The following is a 17,962-nucleotide window of genomic DNA, read 5'->3' on the forward strand; positions in this document are numbered from 1 at the left end:
AACAAAGTTGGTCAAACCCATTAGTCAAAAGTTTATTAACCTATATCTCAATAACTAATGTACCAATTGACATGAAAGTTTGGTTCAAGGGGTTTCTCAAGGAATCCAAGTAGCACACTGAATTATGTTCTAATCCGTGACAGTCAGGTCCAAAAGCATGTTCAATTGACACAGAATTACCCTTTTCTGAAATTCTTCATCATAAATTCTGTATTGTGTGGTATTAATATTTTCGTAACTATAGTTTCTTAGCCAGTTGAAGTAGAATTTCAGTTTTTATAGACTAATAAAGAATTGAATCGAATCAATGCCTTCTAAAACATGCATGCATACTGGTGAACAGTAAAAAGGCAGCAAAGCAGCCTACTGATTGAAAGGATGTTGATATGCGGACATATAATCTGTACATGACTGGGTTGATATAGAACACATATTGCTGTTCGGTATGGTTCTGTGTGAAGGACAGTTATGGTTGTGATTACAAAACCAACTGCAAGTGTTGTTGAAAGAGCTAGCCAAGGTTAGGAGCTGTCCACTTTGACAAGACAATACATAACTGATTCCATACCTTGCATGTAACTATGTAGAGGTACTAAGGCTTTTCCTGTTTTCATTCATTGCTTATAAATTCACACAAGTTATTTAAAGTTTGATTCAGTGAATTGCTGATATTTTCAGCCATCAACAGATAATATGACCAAAAGAGAGCGTACTGAATTTTGTATACAAGTACCTGGAGTATGTGCAGACAATTATATTGACATCGCTAATGCCATTTATAACGAATTTGTTCATGTATCGTCTGGTCTGACATCTTTGGACAATACCAACCTCACTGTCTTTTTACTGGCTCCTAGGCCACCTCCTCTTCTGTTCCCATGGGAAGTGTATGATGTATTGAGAAAGGTTAAAACATCCAAAGCCTCTGGTCCGGATGGAATTCTGCCTCAGCTTCTCAAAGAATTTGCATACGAGCTTAATGTTCCATTCACTCATATTCTTAATAGCTCATCTAATGAAGGAATTGTTCCTTTTCAATGGAAAAAGGCAATTGTTACTCCCTTTCCTAAAGACTATCCAGCAAATATTGAAAGGCTGATGCCGGTGTCCATGTCGGATGGCTTGGCCAAAATTGCTGAAGAGTTTACATGTATATCGCCCAGTATAGTAATGATAAAGGGGTTTCCACCTCACACTATCTGGTTAGTTTGATGCATTCTTTACACAGTGGAGGTGACTTTTCAAAAGGTTTCGATCTCAATTTAATAAATTTTAAAGTTAGGGGCAAGGAATAAATTATTCCTTGGATTTGCAGTTTCATTTCTAATAGGCAACAATGTGTCAGATAAAACCAGACATTATCTGAGTTCAAAACACCCAGAGGAGGTCTTCCACAAGGTACAAAAAGGGCCCATTTCAGTGCTTCATCAACGATTTTTTCACCAGATAATAATGTTGCTATTTGGAAGTATGTGGATGACTCTAGCCGAGAATTGTCCTAGTTATATCACTTTTAACCTTCAATTAAATTGAATTAGATCGCTTTATTGAGTGGAAAAAGGAAAATTACTTATGTTTAAATCCATTTAAATGTCAGGCTCTTCAAATTTGTTTCAAGAGAAATCCGCCCATACAAGCATTATATTGATCATAACCCACTTGCGTTAGTGTCTCCAGCAAAGATCCCAGGTGTCAAGATTCAAAACGACTTGAAGTGAAATCTCCAGGTTAGTGATGTGTAAAAGGAACCAAACAGACGTTTACACATGTTACGCACAATTAAAAAATCAACAGATGAATTGACAGTTGTTTATAAAGGATATATCGGACCCACGATAGAATATGCCGACGTGGTGTAGAATTCTCTACTTACCAATAATCAAGTTCATATTTTAGAAAAATTGCAAAAAGAGCGCGTAAAATTATGCTTGGTCATAATTATAATTCGTATCAGGACGCTATGGAAACGTGTAGCATTGAAACCCTTGTTGACCGTCGGCAGGTACATTGTTATAAATTTGCTCAGTCTTTGTCTTAGTGTAAACAAACTGATGAATAATCATCCTTTATGAAAAACTATTTAACTAAACTGTTAGGGAGTTGCTCAACTCCATTCTATTTCATGGCTACCCTGTAGGACTAACCATTTTGATAATAGCCCCATTCCAATTTATATTAATTTATTAAATTCATAATTAGAGAATCCGCACAGGCCTTCTTGTGGCTTACGGAATTATTATTATATAAATTATTATATATATTATTCAACAATAGAGAAACAAAACATAATTCAACCCGCTGAAGAAGGTTTGATGTTTTATTCATTTGTTTATTAGTTTTAATAATAATAATTATGATTTGTGGTTGTTTTTGTGCTTGCTATATTTTGATGTACTTTAAATGTATTTTACATCTATTTTAATTAGAATATGTAACATGCTTGTAATTTAGCTTGGGCCATGGTAAGAATGAAATAAACTAATGAATGAATATTAGAATATTAATATTGTTAATATGAGTAAATATATATGTACACTGTTCCAACTCAAGGTTCAGGTCACTTTAAGACCTGGTTAGATGGAACAGGTTTTCATATGTTACATGTTCTGATCTCTCTTAGGAATTTGATATGGAAAACCAAAACAAAATAAACATTTCAGATGGTTTCTGATTTTGATAATTCATCATCATGACATCACCACAATTTTCACTTTTCATGGTTGATTTGTTGACTAAATTTAGATTACAAGTTACAACATCACCTCTTTGCAAACGCCTCAGTAAAGCGTAATCAATTACTTGAGTTGTCCAAATCCACTCAGTTCCAGGAGCAAGGTTGAAATACCAATAGTGAAATGCCAATTTACTTCTCTTACACAGACTCTGTATTGGGATTAAAAAGCTCCTTGTTTTACTGGAGCTGGTACGACAGACTGAAGAGGGGTTCCGTGTACCAAAGCTTCTGTGTCTACTGGAGGAAGAGGCAGGGTGAGACTCAAGATACATGTCTGTCTATTGTATATGAATGGCTTGTTTTAATCTCCTCGTGCCGGTGTGCCAGAGATGTTGGCTTTATATGCACAGCCGGGGTGCCTGAAATCGGACAAAGGACCTGGGGCCTTGTAACGAAAGACCATACTCGGAGCAAAAAACTGGGCTGCTGGGAATTACCAACATTTTGTCAATACTGGAGGTAATCCGTCATTGTTTTGAAAGAGTATACGGATTATGACTGGGGACAAAAGCGCTCCAGTGATGAGTGATACAATACCACTGCATGCTAGTCTGGCCACATTCGAAAAGACGCCAGCAATGCATTGGGCCAGTTTCAGGAACAAAAAAAATTACATAACACCGCACAATCTGGGCTCTCTTTACAAGGCAGCAGGCCTGGCTGAAATACTCAGGCGTCCATAGATGTTGTGTGTCAGATTCTAATCTGAAAACCAGACAGTCTTTCGTGTGGGCGTAAACATCCAGTAAATGAAGTTAGGAATTTTTGGAAAATTTGGAAAACAGACATCTTGAAAATCCCCCGGGAATTCATCATGTAACTTCAAATCAAACCTGGCAGCAAATGGTTAATAACTACGATTATACAAATTAACAAGTAAAGGAGGGAATTGCAATTCTAGAGTATTCACATGGATATAAAACATCTGTTTCTTAACCCCTCATGACTAACAGCCCCCAAGCATGACCTTTTCTGCCAGTGTTTATAGGCCTTTTTAAAAATTCAAATGGAATTGATGGTACATATCATGTTTACATGGGACCAAATTTCCTGCTAACTTTTCATAGACTAGTAATGTTCTTGTTTACTCACGTGTGTGTGGTCTGTTCGTGGTAGCATACATGTGTATGTTCACAAACCTAGCTGGAAAGGGCCTTGCTAGATTATGTTCATACCTCTCAATGGGTCTTAGACGAAATGCTTATGCACTGTTCCTTTGAAATGAAAAGGTCTAGATAGATCTTCACCCTTAGACCACTTCAAGCCAGATCAGTCAGCTTTGAAGTGCTTATTAAGATTTGTACTTCTGTAGTAACATTCTGGCATTGAATTTCAGTTAAGTTCTATGTGCCACTGAGTGATGATCGAGAGTCATAATTGTTTGTGTTTTATTTCATTTGTCTTATGTACATGAACATGTCTTCCACTTTCTTTTTTTGTTTTAAATAACATGAAAGTTTATTATTTTACAAAAATTCACCTTAAATGATGAATAGTACCCTGGAGAGCATTCTTAAAATGATTGCAGACGTCAGACATGTTTGGATGTATGTACATATCTGCAATAAGACCTATATATTGAATTAACAATCAACCAGAAGCCAATGCATTGCACTCTGCTTGCAACAAATTTGGGAAACAAATATTTCGCTGGATCCAAGGGATTTCATAATAGAGTCAACTGTATATCCACATTCACTACAGTAGTGTCACAAACTGTCACTTTTACATAGACCTGTCCTACATCTTCCACAAACAAAATCATTTTTACTTTCACTTTTTGCTTCTTGCAGGTTGGAATGAAAAGTGGCATGCTGCAGAGCTGACTCACAGGAACAGAGTTGATTTTTGGAAACTGTATTATAATCTTCTTTTTATGAGAAGAAATGAAGCACAGGACCAGTGTCACACAACACCAATTCTGCAGTGCTGTGCAGTATTTTCATATATGCACCACTGAAACATTGTACTTTTAACAGTGCCAATTAGGTTGAAGACGTTTAACAGTTTCACACAGCAATCAGTATGCTTTGTTATACCTGTGTCACGACTTCTTTGCTACAGTTTCCTCTCCAAAATGTCTCCAATGTTGTCAAAACATTGACTATCTGTTGCACAGAAAGTTGTACATCATTATGCATCATTATGATTGCATCAGCTGCATGTGCTTATTTAAAAGCAAAAGAACCCTTGCTGTCATGCTGAGCAGACATCACATTAAGGAACATATTCAAGGAAGCAAACTTTAATTACATTGCAGCACTGGAACAGCTGATTGTAGGTATATTTGTGTGTATGGGTTGTGGCACAGTATATTGCAGTTTGCTGCTCCCATTACAATTTAGTGTGAAAGAAGTGCAGGTACCAGTGAATATGAGTTGTCTAGTTAGAAGTCCCTGTCTTACAGTTTGAACTGTATGGTAGGGTCTATGATGCATTTTTATTGACTGGTCATGTGATCATTCTAGGCCAGTGAACATTTAGTATTTAAGACAGGTGTGCAACAGTAGCCTATATTGTATAGGAGTTCTATGAGAGATTCTACCTGACACACTGTTGCAGAAAGCATGAACATTTGTTCGCAATTTTAATGTGAAAATCTCAGTGTTCTGTGTGATTCATGATGAATAAATTTACAAAGTAGGAGGACATGTATGGTAAAGATAGAATGTGGTGTATAAGATGTACATGTAGTAGTCATAACTACATGCAGAACAAGTCATTTAGGATAGGATGGTTGCTTAACGCTGGATGATGAGTAATCACACACACTTTTCCTTATTTTTTCCATGGAGGACGTGTACACACATTTAAAAATTCTGTTTTCATTTCTGCAATTGATGTATAAATGTGTTTTGCTTGATGGGTCAAAGTACGGAAGATGATCCTACACGCGGATGGACATGTACGCCACAATTTTTACCAGGGCAGTTGAAACACGGCTGAACAGAAGAACTTGGGGAAAAGAAAGAAGTACTGATGCCTAAACTCAGGAGTTGTGTGTCCTTGCTTATTTTATGGGTGCCAGAAAGAATTTGCAAAGAAAAGCCCACCCCCAGCAGTGCTTTCAGGAAAGAAAACCTGACATTAACTGGTTAAACAGTGTATAACTGTCTCAACAGTGTGTTTAAGGATGGTAAGGAATGTGGCAATGAGCACAATATGATACTAATTTTGCAGATGCTGAGTACTAGTAGTAACTTACATTTAAAAAAATGGTATATCCTAATGGTTCAGTTTGTATGGAAATTAATTCAGACAATGAATGATAATTTGCCAGAATTGAAATGTATTAGCATGCTTTAATTCTGGGCAGTAACACAAATTAAACTTTTATTATTTAATTACGGTTTTTAGATCCTCATATTAGTTGTTTAATTCATTTTTTCAGATATTGAAAACATTTGCAATATAAAAAAAAGTACAGAAAGTTGATGGATATTTGACTAGAAATTCTTAATATTTATTAAAGCTTCATTCAATACTTCAATTTCTGTACATTCCTATCATAAAGCATTTGTTCCAAATGAATAAAATTAGGACAAATAACATGAACACTTCATTGTTACAGTACATACATGTGCATGTGCATTGTAGCTTTTCTGTAGTACAGGTACAGGAATTGTAGTCTTCCCATAGAGCTCCCTTTCCATTTCACAGCATCACTTGAAACATGAAAAAAGCAGCTTCTTGCATTTTTCTGTGTACTTGCATCTCTCTTCAAGTCTATTATCCTATTATGGTACATGTAGCCATAACTACTGTTAATTCGTCCAACTTTTGAGACAGATAATCAGGTTGCATGCTAATTGAAATAGTGTAGGTTTATGCAGCATAACTTGCAATGGCTTGTTAATCTTGTTACATGTAGCTGTTTTGGGCAATGGCCAAAGTGGCTTCTTTTCCTTTTCTTTTTTCCACTTAACCACTATATAAAAGGGACTGATCTACATACCAGTGTGGGCCTTTTTCGTACCTGATTCCCTCAAATCTGGAAAACATTCAAACCTGGTTTCCTTCAAACCTAACATCTGAAGATTTATGCCAAACCATGAAAAAGACAGGTCAAATAATGGGCCATAAAATACTGACATTGCGAATCTTTAAAAATCCATATAAAATTAATTGTGAGATACTGCATCTTGCACTTTGTGACGTGATAGAGTAGATACAAGTCTTTCTTTTTTTGTGTATGTACGTGAAATCATGTGGAAGTGTCGGAGCTTGTTGACCAAATGGTATCTTACATTCCTTCTAATGCTTGTTTCATGTGTACTTAATCAAATATGACATGCATATATTTGAATTTGGTAGCTATCCAGAATTGTATTTCATCTTTCTTAATGTTTTCCATTTTTACACATAAGTAACTGAATGACCTTAATATCACTGGCCGAAAGATGTTTCACTTTAATGCAGTAATTACATATACATATAAAAAGACAAAATCCAAAGCTATGTTTCTTTTGTTATAGCATTCATGCCACAAATGTTAAAACCTTCATATTACCCATGTTGGTTTTACTCTTTCAGTAGAGGGGCAGATACAATCTACATATGGCTCAGTTTTTACAGCCCTGGTTATGTCTTTGCTTAACCTTATTTTACAGTTGTGACATTTTGAAAATCTACTCTTTATAAAAATATGTAAAAAGTACATAATGCAAGAAATTCATTCCTGTACTACTTCGATTCTCTTTTAAAATATTCTGTGTTGATAACTGCAAAATAAACAGTATTAAATGTTGAAACTGAAGTCATCAAAACATGAGTGTCTATTTTAGGATGTGTTAAATCTTTAGATAAGAAATTAATTCTGGCATGCAAATGGCCTTTAAAGACTATCTAGTATGGAATTCCATATCTCCCGTCGTCCGTCGCCTTTTGTTTTTTGTTGTGTCCCAATTCTGCCATTTACCAGTTCCAAACATGCCATTTTCCGTCGCCCGTTGTGCGTCGCCCGTCATGCATTGCCCATCAAATGGGTTGATTAAATTTTGAATGTTCAATATTATTTTTATATGGATTTTTACATATTTAACAGTGGCCTCCCGCAGCATTCTCTTTGCAACAGTAGCATAGTAAAATTTCGTCTTTAATTCGTCTCATGTGAGTCAAATCACATGAACCTTCCTTGAGGTTGAAACCGGAAGTGGGGTTATTGTTTCAAAGTGGTAATAGATTTTGACTTGTTTTCAATGGTGTGCATCTCTTGGGGTATTGTACTCTTCAAAACATCTACTGATGACGTCATGCAATTGTCGAGCGCCCTCTAGCAACAGGTTGAAAATTCTGAAAAATGAATTTTGAATAAATGTCTGTGGGAAAAGGTTTTGTAATCACCTGAAATTTGGTGGATATGATGATACTTACCCATTTAACATGTGTGGAGTTTGGGGCCAATTAAATCATCTGACTGGAAATTATAATAAAAAGTCCAATATTATTCAAGACTCTGTAAAAAATCAACCGTGAGAGGTATAAGCGTGAAATGCCCATCACATGATAGCTAAAACATTGGAGTCCATTGCCCCAAGTGCATAACTGGCTCACCTGTTCACACACAAGGCGCCAACAACAAAACACACCTTACTAAAGAAAATCCCATTTGTACTACATGTAAACGCTGCGTATTGGCTTCTATGCGGGGGAACACGTAATGCCTACCTATAACGAAAAAGTCACACAGTGTGGGGGGCATACTGGAGGCCATGAAACAAGAGCATGGCACTGAAGTGAGATCACTTTGTATGGAATGCCAAATGACCAAAATATCATTGCAACATGTGCCACTGATTTGTATGGAGTGCCAAAAGCACAAAATTGTTTAAATCAAACAAAACCCCCCCAAAAATTCCGCACTTTTTCTCAATGAACACACTGTCCACTTGTATTGTACACATCCATTTGGCTGCAACTTTGCAGGCAGTTATGGAGGGATGTGTTACAGACAATCATTAACCTTGCGTACGTGTATAGTACTGACATCAAGAGATGACATTACCTGACATTAAAGGTGCACTCTTTAAAACATCATATCTCGTGAAGTACAAGTCAAATTGAGTGCAAACCTAGTAGATACCTTGAGAAGGGAGTGCTTCAACAGAATACTGACCTGATGTGATGATGACGTCATCAATTAGTGGTAAATTACGTGACATAAAAGTGCACTCTTCACAGCACTATATACCCTGAAGTACATGGCCGATTGGGTTCAAGTCTTGGGCTGAAGCCCAAAACAAACATTAATGACCTGATGTGATGATGACGTCATTACAGGACAAGTGAAGTAATTTTAAAGGTGCAGTCTTCATAGCAATATATCTTGAGAAGGACTTGTCCGATTTGGTTAAAACCTTGCCTTTATCTTGAAAGAGGAGGGCTTTAGAAGAACATTGACCTGAGGTATTGATGATGTCATCATGTGCCAAGTCATGTGACATTAAAGATGCACTCTTTAAAGAACTATATCTCGTGAAATGCATGTCCGATTGGGTTCAAACCTTGCAGATATCTTGAAAGGGAAGAGCTTAATTAGACAAACATTGACCTGATGTTGTAAGAACTTCATCATGTGGCTAGTCATGTGACATTAGAGGTACATTTTTCACAGCCTATATCTTGTGAACTACATGTCTGATAGGGCAGGAATTTCGTAGATAAGTAGAATAGCTAGAATGAGTGTTATAAACAAAGTTACATGATGTAAAGGGTGCAAAAATTAATTCATTATATCTCCCTGATGTCCGAAAAGGTTCGACTATTTTGTCATTAATGTGGTCACCAAAAATATTATTAGAAACTTTGGGAACTCTTGGATAGATGTTTGAGTAAGAAGTGATAAGAATGTGGTAGTATCCCAATTGAAGGGAAAAAAAGAAAATGCGAAAAAGCCCTTTGCTCTGTCCTTAAGACAGACAAAACCTCTAGTTTTCTTTATTTTCCCCCTTTTTTCCCCTTTTTCAGACTATTTCTTCAGCAATCAACTTTGGTACCATAGTGATTCGATTGACTTCAAACTTGGCACAATTTTAAAGATCATCCAAGGACTGTCCTAGAAGAAATTTGGCAAGATGACATCATCAATTTTTTTATTATTGATTTTTGAATATTTAATTTATCCATTAGACTTTGTACACAGATTCAAGGCACCGTTTTTGTCACTGAACAATCTCAGATCTTCATCTAAGTTACAAGAAGGACTACCCTAAAGCTAAGAAGATACTGAAATAATGATGTCATGATGACATCATCATGTGATTTATCTTTGAATTTTGAAGAATTAATTTTTCTCCATAACTTTTGTTTTTTACACGTTTTTCTACTAGGGGTATTGCATATCGATCTTAATGAGAGCAGAACTTTGGCTGAAGATTACTAGGAGAAAGAAAGAGAAATTGTTTTGTCTTCGTTTGGTTACTAATATACCCAAGTGTCCAAATATCAAATAATATTTCATAACATTTTTTCAATATAAACACAAATCACGTGACATGACTATAAAACTGCAGTTTTTCTCCATAGGTTTTGTGCACGTGTTTCAAAAGCCAAACACTGTTGCACTCATACATCTGAGTTACTTTGTATGGGGAGCATACGTAGTCCGTGGGGCCATCAAAATAAATTCATCTCAGTGAAGTTATCGGGAGTCACATGACATGAGATTAAAGTTGCAGTTTTATCCGGAGGTTTTGTACACGTTTTTTCACTTCGCACTTTTATCGATCTTACCAGTGGTCACTTGGGGATTACAATATCAGAAAAATTTCTCTTACAAGTTGATTTGATCTGTTTTTCCAAAATGATAAAGATGAAAAACGAAAATTTAAAAACAGCTCTGTGGTTGTTCACAACCACGTCCCTCTAGTTTTTTATTGATTTTTGGATATTGTGACGCGACAGAGGGCGCTAGTCACTAGGCATAGTGCAAAGATATAGATGGCGCTCTGCCCAGTAACAGAGGCAGATGTTAGGCGCGCATAGCTGTGTGTTAAGCAAGCGCGGCACATAGGCTCCGCCTTGTGGTTGTGCGATAGGGCAGTGGAAGTCACTGCTTAGTCACGTGAGCACGTGCGCGGGCGTGGTCATAGCAGCGCGAAAGCTATAAAAGGCGCGCGTAGGCTAGGCTACGCTTAGTGGTCCTGATAAAGGGCTGATCCTGAGGTAAGGGTCGAGAATCCTGTGCAAGGGTTAAAGTCACCTAGCCTAGTGTGACTGTGCCTAAGTAAGTCCGAGTGGTGCTGTTGAGGGGCTCGGTAGGTTGAGGGGCTGATTGGTGGTGCGGTATAGTTCCTGATAGGAGCTTGCGGTCGATGCAAGGGCGCATTGCTATCTCGTGACGTGAGTTGCGTGTAGCACAGCCCTGACAATAAGCCCCGTAGACTTGCTAAAGTCCCTGATTCGGCACTGGATGCCTGCAATTAATTGTGGTGTTCGCTGCTCTGGGCGAAGTCCGGTCACGTATAATCACGCAGTTTCCCTGTCAATAGCGCCCTCTACTGGTGTATTGGTTGAGTGTTTTGATGAATAAACCAGCCGCTTGTGAATTGTTGTATATAAGTCAGGAGTCCAGGCGAAGTTTATTTCGAGTCAGGTCTGTCCAGGTTACGTCATTAAGTTTCGACCAATCAGATTAGCCATCATCTCGACGAAGACCAATCAGATTAGCCATCATCTCGACGAAGACCAACTTTCTTGGGGGACGGTATACTTCGGTCCCAACGGACTCGTCCCTAGCCGCTCAGGGACTCTCCGGCGTGCCGTCCGACGCACCGCGCCTCGAGGAGGAGGGCGCCCTCGCCTTCGTCGGAGGGGCGCAGTGCCACAATATTTACTTTTCCCCCATAGGTTTTGTACACGTTTTTCAACAGCCAGTCTTCAGCACTCTGGTCAATCTGACTTATTCTATTTATGTACACTCGTAGTCCACCATGGAGAGAGGGTCTCAGGATAAAATCGTCAAAATGACATCATAAGGGTCACATGACATGAGATTAAAGATGCAGGTTTTTTCCATAGGTTTTGTACATGTTTTTAACAGCCAGTTTTTGGCACTTTTCTCAATGTTACTGACTATATATTAGGTGTGCACTCTTACTCCAGCTGCTAGGGTCCAAGAACAACATTGTTACCACTCATAATCATATACAATTATCTGTTATATCTGTGATGCTTTGGTGGTAAAGTTGGGGAACTGAGCGTTCAGACTTATGGAGACTTATCACCATGGAGAGCAACATGTTTTCGCGCATGTTTGGCGAAATTTCCTCAGACAAGAGGCAAGATTCCTTTTAAAAGTCAATTCAAGACCCCAATTGATTGAAAATCTTAAGTTGTGGCACTCAGGTGAGACTGTGTAAAAGATAAATGAAATAATTATGACACTTTTGAGCGAGTTAGGGTTACTGCTTAATTAATGTTTTGGGGCAAATGGCAATTTGCGTGTATAATACATGTAATTCCTTAGGTACATGTATTATAAACCAGGAACCCGGGCTTTTTAATGCATTACACGCATACACCAAAAAAGAAAGTTAATGGATATATTGACCAGTAATCCTTTGAGTAATGCTACTTTCTATCCAAAATGATCAAGTTGCAATGTCATGATAAGTTGTAGAACTGTAGAATAAGTGTACTGACGCCAGAATTTAACATGTTGGATTATTTAATGGTGGATTATTTAATATGAAGTCTGCTTTGATACACCAAATTATTTATGCAAAGACACAAGTCTTTTGTTGAATTGCATATTTTGCTCTTCTCTTACTCTCAGAATTACCTTGTTGTTTTGTGAGTTAACATGGCTAACATGAACTGTACTCTGCAGGAGAGCAATCAGTAGGGCATAAACCAAGAACTGTTTGGGCTGGACCGCTGGATCTACTCTGTATGCCAGAGTGGATCAAGTCATTGGTGATTGGCAATCGGGTGAACTTGTATGTGTCCCCTTCATGAGGACAGGAATTGTTCTATTTGCATGATGTGCAACTCCGTCACTGGACTTTCCTCAAGTCTCCAAGCAGGAGTTATGGTATAGTCCTGGGCCTACTGAACCTGTGTGATTGTCATCAAAACTTCAAATGAAGTCAACTGAACTAGCTACTAGTAGTCTCGCCATGAGTACAGATTTGGGACTTGACTGTACAAGTGAAATCAAGAACTCATATTCTTGAATATAAGGGACCCTAAAGCTTTTTGTAGGCTACCTGTATACCGGTATTATTGGATTTGTGAAAGATAAAGCATTGTTTTTTTCTTGACGTCAGATTATTGGCAAAAATAAATACGTAGGACTATGTGTAAGTTTTTGCCATCCTTGTTGATGTTCTAGATTTTGATAGGGATTTTCCCTGTGCAAGTTTGTTTCAATTAAAGTTTGGCAGTTCAGCATTTTAAAGTGTGATTTATCCATCTGTCTGATACAAAGTGTGTTGACCCCCTCCCATGTGGGCCATGAGGCTTACAATAATAATAATGATAAATTTATAAGGTGCAGATTCCACATACTGTGTTCAAGTTCCCAGAACATTAATACAAAAGATAAAAGTTAAAAATGCCAAACAGACAATAAAATACTAAGCAACAACATAATAACCTCATTACAACTTCACAATATACAAAGCTACTGGTAATTCATTAAAAAGCAGCCTTAAAAAGGATGCGTCTTAAGTTTAGTTTTATAAATGTTAAAAGATTGAAATTTGTTCCATAATTATGGTGCTGGCATAAGAAAATGCCCTCATCCGGTCATCCCTAGTGTTTCAACATTCTACCTTGAGGATATTCTACTTGGAGGTTACTGTGTGACCACAGTGAATATCGAGAATTGGTTTTGAGGTCAGGTCAGTGAGATATCTCGGGGCTACTGGTACGGGTATACCATGAAGAGCCTTGAATGTCAACAACAATATTTAAACTGAACATGAAATCCCACTGGCAACCAGTGCAGTTGAAAAAGTATTGGGGTAATATGAGGTTGTGATGAGGCACCATGTACAAGCCTGGCTGCTGCATTCTGCACTCTTTGTATTTTTGGCTAATTGTGCATGGTAGAGACCATGAAACAAACTGTTGCCATAATCGAGACGACTGATTATAAAGGCATGAACTGAGACAGCCAAGCTACTCCTAGTCAAGTATCTTCTTACACACCTAATATTATGAATGTGATGAAATGCCAGAGAACATATTTTAGCAATGTGCTGATCCATGGATAATGAGAATCAAATCATGATCTCAAATTACATACATAAGATGATGTGAATATCTTAGCATTTCTAACTGAAAGGTCAAGAGTATGGAGTTTAGCTAACTCTTCTGAGTACCAATATTAATAAACTCAGTCTAAATTTATTTATTATCAATCTATCTTGCAACATCCACGGTCTTACATCATGGATACAATTCTCTATAGAAGTCAAAGCCTGATCCTGATCAATAGAATTGCAAGGTTTAAACGATAAATACATGTACAATTGGGTATCATCTGCATAGCAGTGAACATTAGGGAGGTGACAATTAACCACATCAAACAGTTTGGACGAGTATGAGTGAAGAGTAATGGACCCATGCAAGATCCTTGTGGGTCCCCACAATTAAGATTGAATTCATCAGATAAAAACTTTGCATAGCTACACGCTGACTCCTGACGTGTTGAGAATTCATTTTCATCAAGATGTCATTATGCATTCTAATGAAGTTAGTGTTAATTCGTATCGGTCACTGCCGGAAATGGTTCACACACTCAAAGTAAACAGACCCTCCCCACTCACACATAAACAGGCATGTGTAAACTCAGACAATCCTGGATGAAATTCTTGGGACACTTGCCAATAGCCGCACCCTCTCCATCCCCCTCCCCTAGGCTCCCCCAATCAATGTTGTTATGTCCCGCCAGAGCGCAGACCTTGCACATAGACCCTATGTTCTATGTTCATAGAACATTGAAAGGTGGTCTGGAGGTTGGAGGCCCAATGAGATTTGTCCAGGGTTGTAGGTCCTGGGCACTTCAAGGAAATACTGCTTTACAATTGTTTTGCACTGTTCATTATCATCATCACTCATTAACTGTAATCATGATACATGTACATCAAAATACCTGCTATTTTTCCAAGGTAATGATGGACTTTAAATTCCAACAGTAAGTGTTGTAGAGGAGATCTTTAAACTACCTCCTTGATGCTGCTGAAGTGTAGGCTTCAATAACATTCTCCATGATGTCAAATGATTCCACAAAATTACTCTGCACAGTGGAAACAAAAATAACAATAATTCAGAGAGAAAATTAAATAATTCCTTAATTACTCACATTATAATGGAATCATCTAACCAAAATGCACAAAGAATCCAGTGTAATGAGTATTTTTCCCTATCACAGTCTTGTGGGTAGGGGAAATTATGGACGACCCTTTAATCACAGTACCAGTAAAATCTGACACAATTTCCTGGGAAAGTAAACACCAGTATGAATCTCTCAGGAATTTTTCCATAGTATAATATGGGAGATTTGCAATACATATCACCAAGCAAGAGGTTGCAAAAGAGCTCTTCACAGTGAACTACGGGAAATGGTCAACAAATTCTGCCAGCTTTACATGGAGAACTTGAATTGTTCTCAATGTTATTTGTCTGTGTAGAAGATTCGTTAGTGTATATTCTGCACACTCTACTCTCTTTTTTCCAGTCTATCAAAAATTTCCAAAAAGCGTATACTGACATAAGTTCAAATGCTAATTGGGGCAAGTCAGTCACGTTTTTGTTGACTATAAACTTGAAATATAGCCTCACTGTGACAAGCTCTTTGTGGCATATTGTATAGTGATACACTGGTATCTAATTGTTGTCACAAACTGAAACACAGGTACTAATATGATCACTTCTTGAAATCACAAAGTTAATCATTTTGGTTTGGCGAACTTCCACCTGGATGTGCACCCGCACTGCAAACACTGACAAGTTGTGGAATAATTTTGGTTTTCACAAAGGGACACACAAGCAGTAGTGAATATACATTTTGGAGAAAAATGTTTTAAAGATTTCGTAGAAATTTACTCCACTCATTTACACGTATGGCAACTTTTTAACGCAGAAAATTCAGAAAAATTGACTTTATGAAAATGCACTGAATGCGTGTGCACAGTGCTTGCTTACAGTTTGTGAAAACCAAAATTACACAGTTCTATACACTTTGTGGGAGTGGAACAAAGTCAAGTACAACCAGTGGCGTAGCGAGGGGGGGGGTGTGGGGGGTGTTGCACCCCCCCCAAGAAAATGCCTTCGCTACGCAACAACCAAGCATTATGTCATGGTGCCAGGAACATATTCTCCCAGAATAAGTCAAGCACTAACACAAGTTAGAAAAAGTAAACATATACCTCATCACATCCCCACTGTTGATACCAGTGTAGATAAGCTTTAGAATGGTACATCACTTTGGCTTTAGTCAGTATACACTGTGCATACTCAACAAAGCTGCTTGTATTTGCACATACTGTCAGAGAACACTCAGTACAGCCAATCATATTTTCCTGCCCTGCAAAAAATATACAACATTTTTTACAAATACAACTGATTTAATTTCCACTGATTTACAGCTTACTTTAATAAAAAAAGTTGTCTCGTATGCCTTTAGCTAATCGGTAAAGTGTCTGTCAATTTTACCCCTCCAACCTCTTCACAGCAAACTTCACTTACAGGAAACTGCAAATTGTTTATGATTTATTGAAAACAATTTAAATCTATTTAATCTATTTAAATCCATTTGCAATTAGTTAAGTTCAATTCACATTTAGTTTATGTCAAAGGACAAAACAGCAATCCTGCATCACAGCCCATGGGCTTACTCTTCCTATTGGTCACTCAAGAACAGTTTGAACCCCAAATGTGACAAAGTACTTTGTCATAACTCAGAAACATTGTACAATTATGCCGGAGTATTTCACAGTCAGGCAAGGTGTACCTCAGGAAACATGACAAAACAAAACATGATGTCAAATACATGCAGACATAATCCACACAAAACAAGTAACAGAGTACTACCGACATTTGCATTTGGTGATAATCCAGCGTTATTTTGAAACCCGTAAACCAGGGTTTGGGGCATTGAGAGCAAGCGGATTACCACCAGGGACAAAAGCGCTCCACCACTGCAGCTATGAGCCACACAGCACCGCTGCACGCTAATCTGGCCCCTATTGAAAAGAGGTCAGCAGTGCACTGAGCCAGGTTCGTGAACAAAAGACAGTTGTATAACACCGCACAATCTGGGCTCTGTTTACAAGGCTGCAGGCCTGGCTGAAATACTCGGGCGTCAATGAAGGTCACCTGTCAACTTAGAGTAGTGCCTGAAGATTACTTGGTGCGGCTATAAACGACTGTTAAATGGAATGATGAATTGTTGAAGGATTTTGAAAACGGAAAAAATGATAGTCATGCCGGCCCAGCATCATCAACATTGAAAAATGCCCCGGCACGAAGTGGTTAAAAATGCTCAAAGTAATTGCTCAACCCATCATATGGTACCTCAGATACATACACATATGTACATTAGCTCCCGGACACTTCTTAAGTAAAGAATTTTTAGAAACTGAGGTGGGTATATTTGGAAAATGTGAACTTCTGCTTAAACACTGCATAAATACTGTACTGTGCACACATGTGCACCTGTGCTGGGTTAGGGTAGTACCATACTATGGTAATACTCCTCATTACAATGACCAACTGATTCGACAAATTACAAATACAGAAATATGGAAGGGCTGCGTGGTACTGTGATCAGAATTTAAGACTAGACAAGAATATAATATAAAATCAGTGCTCTGAAACTAGCTCGGCAATTACATATCACATACAAATATACATGTACCTGTCCATAAGTCAACAGGGAATGGATTCCACCGGACACAATTGTAACCTGCCTTCAGTTTGTCTTCAACACTTTTGAAGGAGTAGGGAAATGAACTTGTATCACCTCGAACCACAGCTAAATTAGCTAATGATACAGACTGACCATAAAGCAGGTTAAGGAACATTATGCAATAGTGAGTCAATATATACATATCACACTCTTTTAATCTCAGACTGAAATAAACAGGTTCATTTTGCCAATCAGTAATGAAACAATCCACAAAACACTTTCCAATTCATGTGTGTTTAATTATTCTATGAACAACATCCTAATGCAAAACACTGAGAAAATAATGAAACACATAAGAGTGCACTAAAGAC

The 17,962-nt window shown here is 37.8% G+C and overlaps 1 protein-coding gene and 1 long non-coding RNA gene across 3 annotated transcripts in view; one reads left to right on the forward strand and one right to left on the reverse strand.

Moving 5' to 3' along the window:
* The first annotated feature begins 1,982 nt into the window (after nt 1–1,982).
* Nucleotides 1,983–7,485, forward strand: LOC147795236 (uncharacterized). Its single transcript, XR_015424052.1, has 2 exons — nt 1,983–2,988; nt 4,528–7,485. It is a non-coding gene; the product is annotated as an uncharacterized LOC147795236 (long non-coding RNA).
* LOC147795237 (tubulin delta chain-like) overlaps nt 7,378–17,962 on the reverse strand; it is a 33,740-nt gene continuing 23,155 nt past the window's right edge. Inside the window, exons 9-12 of one of the 2 annotated variants that reach the window (XR_015424051.1) lie at nt 17,601–17,739; nt 16,111–16,268; nt 14,835–14,978; nt 7,378–8,026 (exon numbers count right to left, since the gene is read on the reverse strand). Coding sequence is in view for 1 of the 2 variants with exons in the window: in XM_087132174.1 (XP_086988300.1) it covers nt 14,904–14,978; nt 16,111–16,268; nt 17,601–17,739 (372 nt within the window). In the remaining variant the exon portion in view is untranslated. Of the gene's footprint in view, nt 8,027–13,783; nt 14,979–16,110; nt 16,269–17,600; nt 17,740–17,962 lie in introns of those variants that run through there. The other variant, XM_087132174.1, reaches the window with a different exon arrangement.

This window comes from Acanthaster planci, unplaced genomic scaffold (genome assembly GCF_054643075.1).
Source record: "Acanthaster planci isolate LZ-2023a unplaced genomic scaffold, COTS_SCS Contig114, whole genome shotgun sequence".
NCBI classification, from domain to species: domain Eukaryota; kingdom Metazoa; phylum Echinodermata; class Asteroidea; order Valvatida; family Acanthasteridae; genus Acanthaster; species Acanthaster planci.